The sequence below is a fragment of the Dama dama genome, chromosome 16 (assembly GCF_033118175.1).
Source record: "Dama dama isolate Ldn47 chromosome 16, ASM3311817v1, whole genome shotgun sequence".
Lineage (NCBI taxonomy): Eukaryota > Metazoa > Chordata > Mammalia > Artiodactyla > Cervidae > Dama > Dama dama.
Window position 1 is genome coordinate 8,268,202 of NC_083696.1, and position 16,883 is coordinate 8,285,084.

A 16,883-nucleotide genomic window follows, 5' to 3' on the forward strand; every position below is an offset into this window, starting at 1 on the left:
GTCAAGTATGATGTCAGGTGGTTGTCAGGTATCATCTTAGAGGTTTATCAATATTATCACTCAGTCACCACACATTCCAATGAAATGATGTGTGCTGTCAGCTCCAATTACAGATGAGGAGAGCAAGGCTCAGAGTTGAGTTAGGTGACATGACCCAGATTATGCAGCTAGCAAACAAGAGTGTTGGAATTCTAACCAAGGCCCATTTGCCTCCGAAGTCCGTGTGTGTGGGGTGTTTGCTGCTCAGTCATGTCTGACTCTTCACAACCCCATGGACTGTAGCCTGCCAGGCTCCTCTGTCTATGGGGTTCTCCAGGCAAGAATACCAGAGTAGGTTGCCATTTCCTGTTCCAGGGGGTTGTTCTGACCCAGGGATGGAGCCCAGGTCTCCTGCATTGCAAGCGGATTCTTCACCATCTGAGCCACCCTGTACTTTTAACCAATTCCTACTTCCCTTACCCTGACCCACAATGCCACCTTTTCCATGGCATTTTAGGTGCTAGTCATGCATGATCCTCAGAGACCTCCCAGTGGGTTGTCAATGGTTGAAAATATTCTGGGAAATATTGGCATCACCAAGTCAAGGATAAATAACCCAGATGATCCCCTCTCTGACGATCTTCATCTCCCTAAGAAAGCTGTGGCCAGTTACCGCAGTTCAAACTGAAAATTCCCTGAGATCAGGAATGCCCACACACACAAACACAAGAAAACCTTTTGCCCCTTTCTGTCTTCCCTCAAGCTGGGCTGTGGGACGTTCCTTCCTCACGTTTGGTTGGCAGGACTGACAAATTCCTCTCTGTCCTTCTTCAGCGGAGCTCCCCCAGCTGGGAGACTTAGTCGTGACCGAGGCTGGCTGGGATGGCCTCAGACTCAACTGGACCGCAGCGGACCAGGCCTTTGAGCACTTTGTCATTCAGGTGCAGGAGGCCAATAGGGTAGAGGCGGCTCAGAACCTCACGGTGCCCGGCAGCCTGCTGGCGGTGGACGTCCCGGGCCTGAAGGCCGCCACCCCTTACAGAGTCACCATCTACGGGGTGATCCGGGGCTATAGGACGCCAGTGCTCTCTGCTGAGGCCTCCACAGGTACCTGTTCTCCCTGCCCAGGGTGATTTCTCTCCAAGAGATCGTGCGAGGAGTCAGCTTGCATCCATACCTAAATCCTTTCCATGTGCCCATTAGCTGCTGACCTTGCATGCTCAGAGACCTGCCCGTGGGCTGTGCCTTGGTCCAGATGCCTTTGACATCTCAGGAATGTATGTGCAGATGTGGCCTTTTCTGACCTCTAACCTCTCCCAGACCTTACCTGTCAAGTCCTATAACTGCATCTCTTTTGAATGACAGCTTTCCATTTCATGATCCAGCTTAATGGTCTCCATTCGCTTCCCTTGTGGTTGGATGTAACCTAAAGCCAACCTTCCCACGTGAGAGTTCTGATGGAGCACATGTTATTTACTGTAGTCTTTTTGTTGGAAGTTGGAAATGGTGCTTTACTACCCCAAATCCCTCAAGGATATGGGCACCGTGGTTCTTGCATTTAAAAAGAAATGTTTTAATTTAAATGTTTCTCTAAAATGAACTGAGTATAATAAGAGAACTGAATTACCCTCCTCCGGGCAGTTCTTTCAGATACTGAGTCATTGTTACAACATCAAATTAGCAAATAGCTAGACCAGAAAAGAAAAAAAAAAAAAAAAATCACACAATTATGACTGGAGACTGTACCAAAGAAAAAGCCATTCATTAGCAGAAGTACACACAGCAGCATTTGAAGCGAAGAATGTCCCAGGCTATGAATGTCAAAGATCTGATGCCCTTTTTGTTCTTTTAATCAAGAGTTGCTCCCTGGACTATTGGCCTTTGGATGGCACACTCTCAGCCCAGACCCAGGAGGGTGTGCTTTGGTTTACTCATCAGTCTGATCCAATGACAGAGCATTCAGTGTTTCCCTGGACCTTGCTCAAGAGCGCAGCCCTCCCTGGCCTGGTTTCCATGGCCCATCTTCCCTGTACCTCCATTGGTCTGAAGTTGAGCAGAGGCTGTTTGGCTTGGTTTTGAGTATGCCTTTCCCATTTTCCAATAATTATCGCAACTTAAATTTTGTGTGAACTTTTATGTCCTAGTTGATTCTACTAAAAACATAGCTCTCCTTTTCAGCCCCCACCATTTCAGTAATGCTTGCTGATACAAACATACAGCACAGGCAACTGATGTATGAATGCTGACCCTGAAATACCTAAAAATTGCAGCAGAGGCTGCCCTGGATGGACCCGGGGCCCTTTTTTCTAATGTCCATAAACCATTCCCTCTCAGAAGGCAGAGAAATCACCCACCACTTTTCATCTTTTCTGTAGATCTTGTGGTTTGGGTGTTCTTAGTATTTTTATGTTTGTTTGTTTGTTTGTTTTCTTTATAATGATACCAGCATGCTTGCTTCTGATGAGTCGGCCTGTGGGGAGGAAGAGAAATAACTCCATCTGGTCTGCATTTCACCAGATCTCTTGGGAAGGGAAAGCTTTCTCCTGCCCTGCTAGAGAGACAATACGAGCTTTTCAAACCCTGCTCCTGCCTGCCCTCTGCATGTTTTATTCCCGTTGCTCAGAAAAGCACTAAGACAAAATGTTACTTCTTGGCTGAACAGGGCTGCCTGATGGCCCGTTCTGGCTCAGCTCTCTTGGTTGGCAAGGCCCCTGGAGAAGCAGTTAAAAAAGGACAGGCTATTTTAACAGAATCTGAGAACAGCTGGCCCTTGTCAGAAGCACGATGAAAACACCAAGAATCACACTGACAAATTGCCAATTCCCTTTAAGTCACAAAATCAGAAGCCTCAAGGTACCACCTTGGGAGGGGAATGCCATCAGAATTATTTAGTCATCATCTGAATAGATGGGAACTCCCTCAAAGCAGAGAATATCTGCCTGTTGGCAGCAACCACGTACATACACATGGTCTCCTGAGTGCAGTTTAAGAGATTGAAAGCTGCCAGCGCTCGTATCTTTTGACCCACGGCCAGCATCCCTGAGGTGCGGCTCCCAAAAGCACCAGGGCTTCAGCAGAGAAATTCCTGTGGTCGACACTCAGCCTGTCTCCTCACTCAGGCCAGATCTCAGGCAGGCCTTGATCAGGTGTGGCAGCTCCAGAGCAGGCAAATCTACTTACTGTACCTTCCTTTTTATACTTTTCCTTTTAACAAATCCCCCTTTTCTCTCCTATTGGCACTGACTGGTAGCATTGCTTCGTTTTGCCCTGACCCTGAACTGTCAGATCTTTCTACTCAGCTATTAACAACTACAGTCTTAAAACCCAAGCCCCATGATTAATTTGGATTTATTTGTTTCTTCTCTCCTACCCCTCCTTTTTCAGCCGAAGAACCTGAACTTGGAAACTTAAGTGTTTCCGACATCACTTCTGAGAGTTTCAATCTCTCCTGGACCGCTACTGATGGTGCCTTCGAGACCTTTACCGTTGAAATTATTGATTCCAATAGGTTCCTGGAGACCATGGAATATAACGTCTCTGGTGCTGAACGAACAGCCCACATCTCAGGGCTCCGCCCTAGTAATGATTTTATTGTCTACCTCTCTGGACTCGCTCCCGGCATGCAGACCAAAACCATCAGCACCACGGCCACCACAGGTACACACACATTCACCTACTCCTAACACCCTCTCTCCAGGGTCTTTTTTGCAGGATGAAGCCACTCCTTCCCGCCCAAAGAAGCCCAGATCACAGGGCGGTAACTGTTCCCTGACACTAGGCTGGAGCACTGGTGACCATACCTCTCTCCCAGCAGCAGCCCACATGGTGACTTTCCTAATTTATCACTGACCAGGACATTTACAGCATGATATATAGTGTGGTCCAGATTGCCAAGCTGAATCTGGAAAAAAGAATTCTTTTCCTCAGTAACTAAAAAAACTCTGATGAGAGCTGTTCTGGACTTGGGAAGATGTCTGTATTGGTCAAAGAGGTCTTAAAAATTATATTGTGTGTTATATGATGGTTTTTGTCATTCCAGTGCCTTTGACTTCCCAAAACCCCAACATTCCAATGATTTAATGACCTTGAATTGGGAAAGTGATGACAGTCAGCAAAGGTTGTTCATCAGATGAGTGTAGGAGGAAGTCACACTATTCAGACCACCCCAATTCAAGGCCACCTCTAGGAGAAAAGACCAGAACATGCTGGCTTGCTCCCAGAACAGTGAATGGTAGATGGCAGAAACAGAGTAAACGTGTTTATATAAGGAACTTGGTTAACCAAAGAGTGAACTGCCCTCTGTAAATCTGTGTTATCTATGACATACACACTATCAGAGATGCTCTCTGGAATGCAGCAAAAGACAATTCTATGTGAATTCAAAAAGGAGAGCCTTGTCCATTTCAAAAGGCATTCTTAGCACATTTTTTGACAATGCCTTCTCCTGACAGATAAAATTAGACATCACAAACTGAAATTAAAAGTCATTTGTGGAGTAAACAGGAGATTCTCTTCTCCTCACAAAAATGGGTCCCATATTCTAGGAGAATTCAAGAAAAGGATTAACATTGCAGAATCCAAACTCCCTCATTTTAAGTTGCCCAAGGCTGAGGGAGGATCTGTCCTCATTCTACATGAGACTACAAATTGTTCTCAGCATGGACTGCAGGAAGAACAGTGAGCTAGCCAGCAGTACTTCATTCTCATCCCAACAGATGAAAGTTCATCAAAACCTACGGAAATCAGTCAAACACATGAATTTCTTTCTCATGGCTCAAGTTGGTTTTCAAAAAAGGGCAAGTTCCTTTATCAGAGGGTAAAGGTTAAAACTTTATGGATTTAGTCTTACATGTTTTGATTTTGAGTTTTACATTGACATGCTGTTCGTATTTTCTTTTTTTCTTCTCACTTTAGTAGCTGAGCCTCTCCTTAGCCACCTCACTGTCTCAAATGTGACTTCGGGCAGTGTGGCCATCTCATGGAAAGCTCAGGAGTCTGCCTTTGATAGCTTCCTTGTAGAAGTTAGGAATTCTGACCCCTTCCAGGAGACGGTGGCCCATTCTCTGCCTGCGGCATCTCGCAGCTTTGTCATCACCAACCTCAAAGCTTCTTCTGATTACACTGCCCACCTCCACGGGCTGATTGGCAGGCAGCATGCTCAGACCCTGATGGTCCAAGCAACCACAGGTATTTCCCATGATGGGTTCTTCACTGTCCAGTGAACTTCCCCTGAAGAGGATTCCCCCCAGAATCACCTTTGACCCATTTTTCACCCTTCTGTTCCTCCAGATCCTTCTCAAATTTGAGAGAACCACCCCAACTAGAGCTTTAAAAGAAAATCTCTCACCCCAAATTAAGGAACTTTGGTGTCAACCTCTTTTTCCTAAATATCTGCTCACATCTGGCATTGCTCTGTTTGTCTGTATAGAGTTAACCTGGCGTGCTTTGGTTCAATTTCTAAACCATCCTTTCATCTGGTCTTGAACATGATCATCTTCTTGTGGTCTTTCTAATCAGTTTTCCCATGTCCTATTTAAAGAAGTGTGTGCATGCCATTGTTGATTCCTCAGTCATAAAGATCCACATTCTCTTTCTCTCCACCAAGCTTTTAAAAGTGGTGTTACTAGCATGCAGAGAAAAACACCCCAAAGCACACCCCAAGACTCACATTAGAGGACCCAGTGGTCTCATCTTATTCTTGAGAACTTTTATTTGCTTGCATTCCCTAGAGACTGCTCTTTTTTGACACTGACTCTGTCAAGCATGTTTTGTCATCCACTGCTATCTATAACAGAGTGTCAGAGTCTTCCTTTCATCTGTCATCTTATCCAAATCTTGGTGCATGCATTCAGAGTATGAGGTTTTTGGAAATGTTTGTTTTTCCCAGAAGGGGACAGCATGCCAAGAAGTTGTTTCAAAGGGTTAGAAGTAGTAATAGAAAAATATCCCTAGCTTGCATGGAACACTGACTGGACCCTCACTACCATTCTCTGATTTTCTTCTTGCATCTCACTTTTCAACTTGGTTGCATCCTTTGGGAGACAGTTAGAGGTTCAGCTGACCTTGAAGAAACCCAGGTCTTATTCTGCATGATTGTTAACATGTTGGCACTGCCAGTTTCTGACCGGTAGCATAGAAAGAGTCCTAACATTCATCCTTAATTCGGGAGATTCCTTCCACAGCAGCATATAAGGAAAAAGCAGACAGAGACCCATTGGAGGAATTCACTTTTTCTGTGGTTGAGGTAATTTGCCAATGCTGTAGCTGAAAGCTATAGCATCATTAACTTCTCAAACTAATTGCTAAGTAGGAAATCCCATGACATTACTTCCGGCTACACTCTGCCTCTGAGCCAGATCCATTTGTCCTTACAGACGTCATGGCTTCAACTTATGCTCTGCAGTTGTCCACTTACGTGGCATTGAGTTATGCTGTGCAGTTGTCCCCTTAAAGTTTATCCAAATGAGCCCCTTCTTTCCTCCAAATCCTGGAGCTGCAGCAAAACAACATCTGAGTCCTTGGAAGAAAGAGTTTGCTTCTTCCCAACACTAAATCCTAATCCTAGTATCTCAGTTATCCTGGACTGTCACTTCTCTCTAAAATACGTCTGGGTTGAACTTATTTTACTGTTAGTATTATTTAATAAATGTGCATTTAGGTGGCCAGACCACATATGTCTCAGATGAAACTAGTAGTATAGTCCCCCTACATTAAAAATGAGTTGTTCTCATCACAGATCATCTAGATTTTAAGCAACAGGAGAAACTTAACCTCAGTGGAACCATCCATCTTTCCAAATTATCCAATAAGTGAATTTCATATCAGAAAATGCAAATTCTAGCTTCAAGTTTTCCTTTAACTTTTACATATACCAGGGATTTTTGAGTGGAGGACAGCTTCACCTTTATCGTATTCAGAGTAAGATGTAGATTTTCTACATGGTGCATGCATGTGGGTTTCTGAATACTACAAAGGATTTCTCTTGTGTGGATATTAACCTTTAATTTCTACAATCCAAACAGATCAAAGACTAAATCAGGAAATTCCAAAATAGCATTTTCTAAGGCATGCTCCCTGGCACACCAGCAACTTGAGATGTTCAGAGACTATTCCTCAGTTAGGGCATCCATTCATCAATAAGTTCATGAAGTGCTATGCTTAGTCGCTCAGTTGTAGCCAACTCTTTGCGATCCCATAGACTGTAGCCCGCCAGGCTCTGTCCATGAGGAGTCTCCAGGCAAAAATACTGAAGTGGACTGCCATGCCATCCTCCAGGGGATCTTCCCAACCCAGGGATCAAACTCAGGTCTCCTGCATTGCAGGTGGATTCTTTACCATCTGAGCCACCAGGGAAGCCCTGTGAAATGCTGGGCTAAATGAAATTAAGTAGGTTTCTTTACAGAACCGGCATTCCTTTAAAATGCTAGTATGCTTCACGAATCTCTAGGGTGAGATATATTATTCAATATAATGTGAAGCTATCTTGTCTTGGAACATCTCACAGAGGTAGTGTCCCATCACAAGCCTTAGAAAATGTACTTTTAATACATCTTTACAATAATTCTATCTACTGCTATAAGGGCTTCTTTGCTTTTCTGTATGCATGACCAGCAAATGGTCATGTCTCTAGTTTAAAAAAAAAAAGTGCAAATCCACACCTGCAGAGAAAGTGGTATATTTCCTAGCATTATAACCGATGCAGGTGTGGACACAGCTTGATACACTACCTTTCAGCAAACATTTGGAGGGATTGATACTTTCATGTTCCATGGCTACATGCTGGAGAAATCATCTGCTCCCTCTAATAACGGTGTCTCTCTTTCTCTCTGCCCCTGTTCCTTTCCCCCTAGAGCCAGAGCCACAGTTGGGCACGCTAGTCCTTAGCAATATCACCCCTGACAGCTTCAACGTGTCATGGACCACTCAAGCAGGGCCTTTTGCAAAGATTGTTATCAGTGTCAGCGATTCTCACTCGCTGCACGCGCCCCAGCAGCTCACGGTCTCAGGAGACGCCCAGCACGCTCACGTCACGGGCCTGGTGGAGAACACCGGCTATGACGTTAGTGTGGCCGGGGCCCCCTGGGCGGGGGGCTCCACCAGGCCCCTCACTGCCTTTGTCATGACAGGTACTCTTTCAGAGGCTCTGGTTCTGCTCGGAATTCTAAACTGGGGAAGGGAGGAAAGGGGGTGGGCGTTCTAAGGGGAAATTCAACCCCCAGTATAGTCTTCATTCCATATGTGAACTCCTACATGAAAAGAGAGCCAGTGCTATTGCCAAGAGAGACCCTTCACAGCCACTCTCAGGAAACGAAGACGGTAGACTCAACAGTCGTATAAAGCTGCCGAGGAATTCTGTGCCCAGTTTTATAGGCTGTCTGATTCACAGTTTGGAGATTCTGGCTGGAGAGTGAGTTTTGAGTTGGTAATGGCCCAAGGCAGGAATTTTGTCCATAAATCATGCTAGGTAAAGCCGCCCATAAACTAACCGACTCAGAAATAAAATGATTTACTTTTTCTCCCATAAAGGGGTTACTTTTTAAAATCGACATCTACAACAGATTAAGGAAGGTTCAGCCTTAGAGCAGATAAATCCCAATTTTAATTAAACCCGATCTATTTATTGAACTCAACTTCTTCCCTTTGAATTACATAAAGAATTGGTTTTCTATTCCCTTTCCTGAAATTATCCTAAATCAATGGCAAAGGCTGAAAGTGGTATCAGTTTACCAAATCTCTAACCTGCAAAGCCTCAGAAAATATTTAGAAGTCTCTTGCTTTCCACTAATGATCATTTTCAGGAGACCAACTTTGCTGGCTGATTTTCACATGAAACCAGGTGTCTCTTGAGGTTTAAATTGCTATAAATAGCTATTTATTGACATAAATAAGATATATCAATAAGATCAGCTAAGTATTTAATTGGAAGCAGCATAGGTTTCCTAGAAGAGTGAGGATCTTGAGATCAGGCCTATGTGGTTTCTAATTCTCTCCCACATCTTTTTAACTACATAACCTTGACCAGCTCTTAACTTCTCTGAAACCCCACTCTCATACGTATGAAAACAAAATACTAACAGGCACCTCTGGCAGTTTCAGGATTTAATGGATATGGTGAAATGTAACTGCCTGGCATCCAGGAAGCACTTCACAGATGCTGAGTCCTTTCCTCTGTCTCCCAACAGTATGAGAAAAGTAGGGTTCTTAAAGATAAGCAATGACAATAAAAAAAAATAAATAAAAACAACAGCCTAGATAGAAACAATAGATCTGGCAGTCATGACTATCCTATTATTTTTTAAGAGAACACTACAATTTTTTTTACTGTAAGATCAAAGAGAGGTAATGTTTTCTGTACAGTTGTCTAAAGTGAATTCAATTGTTCTGTCTTCAAATGCAGAATATGATCATTCCTTAGTGGGGCAGGGTGAGGAACAGACAGATGATGGAGAACTTCACTGCCCAGGAGGAAAAGCATGGCTGGAAGCAGATCCTCAGGCCCTTACTTGTAGCTTCTTGCAGGGTCTCCCACAGAGAGAAGAAAGAGGGGCTGGGAGAGCTGGTTTAGGGAATCCTGGATCCAGTTACAGCATTGTCTCAGCTAATCCTGGATTAGTCTGCAGTTTAAAAGAAGCATATTTTTAAAAGAGATAAAAAAAAAAAAAAAAAAAAAACCTGAAGAAGAGGGACTATAAATAGCAAGCCCTTGATGGACTAATTAGCCTGAACGCCCTCCTGTTCTTTGGAATTCTCTGCTTTGATGGCCTGGAAGTTTGCGGAGGCCAGTTATCAGAGAAAGGCGCCACATATCTAAACAAAGTTCTGCAGCAGAATTTGAGACCCTTGTCTTGCAGACAAAGGAGTCTGTCAGCACAGTATATGTGATTTCATCTTTGCCTTTGATAGAGTTATGATTTGGAGGAGATCTTCATTTTTTTTTAAGCCTCAAGACAAACACCATGCAGTTCAAAATAAGTACAGGAAATCCAAGCTGTGACAAAATTTAAATCTCTGCTTAGGGGGTGAGGGCATTCATTCACTTGTTCATTCAGTCACCAAACATGTCTTTTTAAAACGTTTTCCTTTACAGTCCATGTATTAGACTCTGGGCACTAGTGTAAGGTCATTTATCTCTTTGAATGTTTGCATTTAGCTTCAGTGAAATAGCAGGCTCTAAACTAGATGTGGCTAAAGCAGCCTTGGCCATGGAATTCCCACCCCCATGCCCGCTCTGATAAAAATAAACACATACACTCTTGCTGCATTTTGTTTCACTGGAGGGAAGGCCCTGGACCTTCTCCAGTGCTCGCGCTTATGCCTCAGGTCTTGCTAGCACCGATGGGGTTGACCAGTTAGACTCTGGCTTAGGGTATGGAAAGAACATTGAACCTGGGGTCAGATGACCTAGGCTGGATCTCAGCTAGGTCATGGACCACTCAAGCAGGGCCTTTTGCAAAGATTGTTATCAATGTCAGCGATTGTCCACACACAGTGGACATGTCACTCACTTAGTCGTTTAGTCGTGTCCAGCTCTTTGTGACCCTATGGACCATACCACTCCAGGTTCCTCTGTCCATGGGATTCTCCAGGCAGGAATACTGGAGTGGGTTGCCATGCCCTCCTCCAGGGGATCTTCCTGACCCAGGGGTTGAGCTCATGTCTTTTACGTCTCCTGCATCGGCAGGCGGGTTCTTTACCACTGTACCACCTGGGAAGTGCCTTTACTACTGAGTCATGGAGAAATCCCTGACCTTCTGCTTCTTTTGTTGTCATGGGTGAGAAGAAAGGACAGTAATATCTACTTACAGTGTCATTATGAGGGTTCAATAGGATAACAGACATGAAGCCTTGTCAGTTGAGAATTATTAACAGAAGTCCAGTTGATACAAGCTCACTCCTGCAGGGGATCTCAATGTATAAAAAGACCCCTTGGCACCTATAAGAGTACCTGAGACACAGATGTTTGGTGAATGAATGAATGAATAATGACAGAATTTACTGAAGATCCTACCTTTATCCAGGAAAATAAATAGTGAAAGAATTAGCAAATCTTAGTATTCCTTACTAGGCCATAATCGTAATTGGTTAAATTTGGACACACAAAAAATTCTTACCTCATCCCTTTATCTCAGCTGGTGAGGATGTACATCACCAACTGGCCTGGCCAACTTAATTCTAAATAAGATCTAGAAGTGGAATAGAAACACATAAAATACACTGAAAAGGGAGTATGTTTTAAAAATAAATAAATAAGCTGATTTTCTTCAAGACCACAAGTTAGTGGGAAATAGACAAAGGAGTCCAAGCCCATTACAAGATGTTCAGTTTTATTGGGGAAAATCCATGGCCTTTGGAGTCAGACCCAGCTAGAACCTTGCTCTGTCACATACTAGCCCTGCGACTTCAGCCAAGTCAGTCAACTTCTTTTGAAGCTCGGTTTTCTTAACCGTATCATGGGAATAACATCCATCTCATAGACTTGTTAAGAGATTTACACAAGACAACATCATCCGGCATCTGATAAGCTCTTACCAAAGATGCATTTTCTGAGCACGTTAACACGTTTGATGATTGATTGTGTATCTCATCAGTGTTCGTGGAGACTTGTGCTGTCCCAGCAGAGTCAGCACCGCTAACCTGAGTTCTTTTCACCCCTCCCTTCTTTCAGAGGCCCTGCCCCTTCTGGAAAACCTAACCATTTCCGACATTAATCCCTACGGGTTCACAGTTTCCTGGATGGCATCGGAGAATGCCTTTGACAGCTTCCTAGTCACGGTGGTGGATTTTGGGAAGCTGCTGGACCCCCAGGAATTCACCCTTTCAGGAACCCAGAGGAAGCTGGAGCTCAGAGGCCTTATAACTGGCATTGGCTATGAGGTCATGGTCTCTGGCTTCACCCAAGGGCACCAAACCAAGCCCTTGAGGGCTGAGATTATTACAGGTATTTTGGCTCAAGCGAGCCATTTTCTCCTCTTCCCGGTTCCCTCCGTGTAATCCATCTATGAGATCGCCATGGTTTTAACACTCTTGTCCATGTTTCCTACTTAATCCATAGATGTGGCCTAGTCTCTGTGTCCCCCCCCCCGCCCCCCAGCACTCTCTTTGTCTCACGTCTCTAACGAGTGCTCCTTTCCTCCCACTCCAGAAACGTCGAAATGTCTCCACTAGGTGTCCCGAATCCTTTGACCGCGTCTTGTCTGTAGCTCTTGTGTGTTTCCTCCACGTTAGCCTCCTCTGTGTTCATCCGGCTGGTCCCCAGCTGCATTTCCGCCTTCTCAAAAGAAATATACCAAGGAGTATATTTCAAAAACTTATTTACTGTATTTGTCATCTCAAGGCCTCAACTGTGGTCTTGCCAAACTTGCCAGGTGGGCTTGTCATTGGAAAACCAACTGTGGACTTATACTGGTAAACACTAATATCATTGAGATTCCTCAACACAGACTAAATCCATCATTTTCTGCACACTCATAATTCCTAGAGAAATATAGCATGAACTACTTTAACAGTCAAAAATCTGTGTTTCCCAAAGTCTTTCTAGAAGGGACTAACTCCATATTCAGAGGTCCTACTTAATAAAGAAGTTCCATGTTCAAATAAATTTCGGAAACACTGAGTTAAACATAAGTTTAACAAGATCCTTGACCACAAGGCTTTAGAGAACATTGTAAAGTGCATGTGTCTCTCCAAGAGGGACTTACCCAGGAAATATTTCCCACATTTATTTGACAATGGATGATGATCAAATAGATATAGTTTGCTCTAAGTGTACTTTGGGAAACTCAGCTCTAAATCTATCTCAACATTGAGTTTTGTCTAGGTAAGGCAATCCAAGATAGCAACTTTGGGTCTAAAGTATGTAGCACAAGAGGTTCCAAGTCTTAGTTCTACCATCTGAACACTTACTGAATGGTTAACAAAAAGCAAGCAGTCAAGAGTAGGAGCCTCCTTTAGTATAGCAGCTCCAAGAAAAAGAGCATAACATTTGTAACATTTTAAAAGCCAAATGCTCAAGATCAAGGGAAATATAATCAGCTGTATCATCATGGGCAGTTCTACAGATCGTTAATGCTGGTTTATTTGTCTTTGCAAAAGGAAAAGAAGAAGGTCTCACAGACATGGGCATTCAGCCACTGGCAGACAGAGAGCAAATGTAAACAAGTTACTGGCTTTGAACTTGTTTAATAATGCAGGGAAGGGGTCTTTGCTGAGTCCAGATGTGGATTTATAGAACTGGTTTTAGACAAAACTCACACATGTAAGCACCCACTTGACTTGTACTGAATGTATCAACTCCATCTTTCTCCTCTCCTCGACCTACTAGACATGTCCATGTTGAATCATTTTATTTTCGGTATCTCAGGACACTTCTAACTCTGAGAGCCGGGACATGACTGCATATCAATACCCCCACCAGAGAGACTATGGCACGGGCTGCTGAATGATCTTCTCTCTCCTCCTTCCACCATTCTCTTCCCTTCTAGAAGCCGAGCCGGAAGTTGACAACCTTCTGGTTTCAGATGCCACCCCAGACGGTTTCCGTCTGTCCTGGACAGCTGATGAAGGAGTCTTCGACAGTTTTGTTCTCAAAATCAGAGATACCAAAAAGCAGTCCGAGCCACTGGAGATAACCCTACTTGCCCCTGAACGAACCAGGGACATAACAGGTCTCAGAGAGGCCACTGAATATGAAATTGAGCTCTATGGAATAAGCAGTGGAAGGCGATCCCAGCCAGTCACTGCCATAGCAACAACAGGTACCATATATAAATGGGAGAGAATAGAGAAAAGTTCTCTGTTCCTCCTTTCACAGGGCTGGGAAATTATTAGAGATTTGCATGCAGACAAGCTTGTGTTTGAATCATGACTCTTGATTATAGACTGGATGATTGTTATTGTGATTGCGGCTAAGTGTTTATGCAAAAAGAGTATGATGCCACTTACCTAATAGTGTTGTGAGGATTAAATGAGATGATTCATGGAAAGCCCATAGTGAGGGCCTGGCACATAGCAAGGGCTGAGCTAATGAGAGCCAGTAACATTTTCATTATTGTCATTAAGATAATCATTACAATTACTGCTTTTTCTTCAAAGTCCAAAGACCCTTCTTTCTGCCTGTTATCATGTTTTATCCAGAGATATACTTCCATGTTCTTTGGTCATTTGTTCAAACTATGCAAGGTATAATGGAGAAGTGGTACCTCCACCTCTAAAGATGAATACTTATAAAATCCTACATGTGAATAGTCAGTACCTTGATCAAGAAGGAAAAAAGAAGCGGTTAGTAGATTTGGCAGGCTCATGCATTTTATTTTATCCTCACAGCAACTCTAAAAGGCACTAGAGGCAGAAATGAAAATTCTATTCAATATGAGTTCTTTCCAGAAGAATAAAGGAAGATGGCCATGACAAGATGGTTTAAAATGATAATACTAAGATTAACATGATTCTTTAAAGAGACAAGGACAGACCTTTAATGGTAAGGTAGGGTGAATTCCTTCAGGAAACCAAGGAAGGCACAGATATGGAGTATTTGCTAGAGACAGCTGCTTCAGAGGAACCCGAGGAAACAATCGCAAAACCAGAAGCAGCAGTACAAGGGACCTGAGGAATGATATATCCCAGACCCTTCTGTTTATGCATGAGGAATCTGTGACCCAGAAGGGTGAAGTGATTGGCGTAAGGTCACACAGACAGATTTGAGGTAGAACCTAAATACCAAGCTATTTTACTATTATTAAATAGAGGCAGGCTAGATAACATAACCAATTACTATACACGCTTGCCAACTCTGACTTGCAAAGAGCACAACACTAGTTAATACCTTCCCTTTGTCCAGAGTATCTTATGAAGCCAACTTTCAGGACCAAATGAGCTCTGAGAAGCCACCTGTAGAAATAAAAATTGCTATTTGTAGACATGGAGGAAATGCTGAGATCCAGGCAGTAATTCAGCCAGAGGAAATACCCTGTTTCTTATTAACACAGATACCCTATCTCCTGGGACATGGGTCCCCCTCTCCTCCTCCCTGTGGCTTCCCACAAAACAACTTTAGATGAGAGGCAGAGGCTGGTTTTGACCCTGGTTTATAAACACTGCTTTTCAAAGTTTACTTCTGATCACTGATTTTGTTTTGCTGATCTTTTTTTTTCCCAGAGGCTCTGCAGTTTTAAAGCAAAAAAGAGAACAAATAATCATGAGCTCTTTTTTTAAGAACAAAAGAAAAGGCTCTGTAAGATAGCCCTTTCTTTGATTTCTTTCTCTGGGGCATTGCATTTCACAGCTGAGGAGATGCGTCTGTGTCTGTGTATGTACGTGTACACACGTGTGCTCTGGTACTTGGACAGGAGAGGTGACTCTGGAGCACAGTAGACATCTCGGTCACCTCATCAGCTTCAGAAAGTTTCACTCCTGTTTTTTCACTCTTTCTCCTTGTAAACCCTTCTTTCTGCTCCTCTTTCTCCTCATAAAAGCTGCCGCCAGCTGTCCTCTCACTCCCTAAGCACAGGCTGAGTGCCCCCGCAGCAGAGAAGGTGGCTGGAGGCAGTGTATCCAAGTGGTGAAGCCTAAAGCCTCTTGGCGGATCCCTTGGAGTCTGATCCCTGTTCCTGAGCAAGTCTCCTTTCCCCTCTGAGCATCTGTCCCCTTACTTGGCCAATGGGCTCTAACTCAAAGGTCAGCCAAGAGATTCACTTCAGATCAGGAATGTTGAATATTTTTCCTTGCCCATTGTAACAGTATTAGCTGATACTATGTTTGGGTACCTTAATGTACATTTTTAATGTACATTTTTAAATGGTCCACTTGGTTGAAAATTTAAAGGTTAAAAAAAAAAAAGATATACAATGAGGTCTTATTCTGCTGTCCCCACTACTAAGTTGCTAAACTAGAAGCAGTCAGTATGACTACTTTCTTCTGAATCTCTGCAGAAATACGCTTACAGACAGACAAGATTAGACTTAAGTCTATCTTCTCTCTTTTTTTCCACCTTTTTATTGGCACAGTGATTAACATACCCAATCTTTCACACATTGGTGTGTATGTGTGTGTGTGTGTGTGTGTGTGTTCCTTGCTTTTAATAGATCTCAGATATATTCCCACTATCTTATTTATTTAAGTATTCCCCTACTGATAGACCCTTAGGTTATGGGTTGTTCCCTCCTCTGTCAATCTCTGCATTTACAGTGGCTACTCTTCCTCTTCACGGATTGAACCACTTCTTCACAATGACTTTGGTCCCCCTTTGGGAAGCCCAGAGGAGCTTCTTTTGCCTCTGGGAAGTTAAATGCTAACACGCCTCTGTGTACCATCTGGATGGTTCCCAGAAGAGAAAAGAAAATACTTCAAAATCCGAAACCAGAGTAAGATGACTCTGTCATTCTCCTCTGGAGGTTCCTGCTGCCTATCTTGGGGATAGTGAGGACCCTCAAATATTTCTTTTACCCTGCCCCATCACCACCCCAATCGTATACCCCTTCCGCACCCTGAAGCCAAGGAGGCAACCCCCCTCCAAGCCCCAGAATGTACCCCCTCTCACCCCCTCTCACTTTTCCCATCCAGGCAGCCTCCCAGCCTCTCCACTCAGTTCCAGTTCAGATGCAAACTTGAAACCACAAACCGCAGAGCTGCAGCAGCATCATGTCTGGGGACCTGGGTCAGCGAGTCTATGGAGACACGTGCTCAGCAATCCTTCCTTCTGCAGGAACCAGGCTGTCTGTGCCTGGTGCCTTTGGCTCTGACTCTCACTAAGTGTAAAGATGATAACCACCTATTACAGAGCTTGCACTTCATGCCACCCATAGCACTGCAACGGACACACTCCCCCACTGACCCACGTGACAGACAGTCCAACTGAGTGCCACACTCAGCCCCGTTTCACAGAGACCTAAGGGGCTAAGGTGTTGTTA

At 43.8% G+C, this 16,883-nt stretch overlaps 1 protein-coding gene across 11 annotated transcripts in view; it reads left to right on the forward strand.

The window, feature by feature from the left end:
* Window positions 1–16,883, forward strand: part of TNC (tenascin C) — a 100,955-nt gene that overhangs the window by 57,738 nt on the left and 26,334 nt on the right. For 3 of the 11 annotated variants that reach the window (XM_061163315.1, XM_061163314.1, XM_061163316.1), the window contains 6 exons: window positions 814–1,086; window positions 3,364–3,636; window positions 4,894–5,166; window positions 7,830–8,105; window positions 11,645–11,917; window positions 13,461–13,733. The exons of 1 other annotated variant lie outside the window; for it this stretch is intronic. In XM_061163315.1, coding sequence (XP_061019298.1) covers window positions 814–1,086; window positions 3,364–3,636; window positions 4,894–5,166; window positions 7,830–8,105; window positions 11,645–11,917; window positions 13,461–13,733 — 1,641 coding nt within the window. The remainder of the gene's footprint in view (window positions 1–813; window positions 1,087–3,363; window positions 3,637–4,893; window positions 5,167–7,829; window positions 8,106–11,644; window positions 11,918–13,460; window positions 13,734–16,883) is intronic. 7 more of the 11 variants (XM_061163318.1, XM_061163320.1, XM_061163321.1 and 4 more) reach the window with 5 other exon arrangements.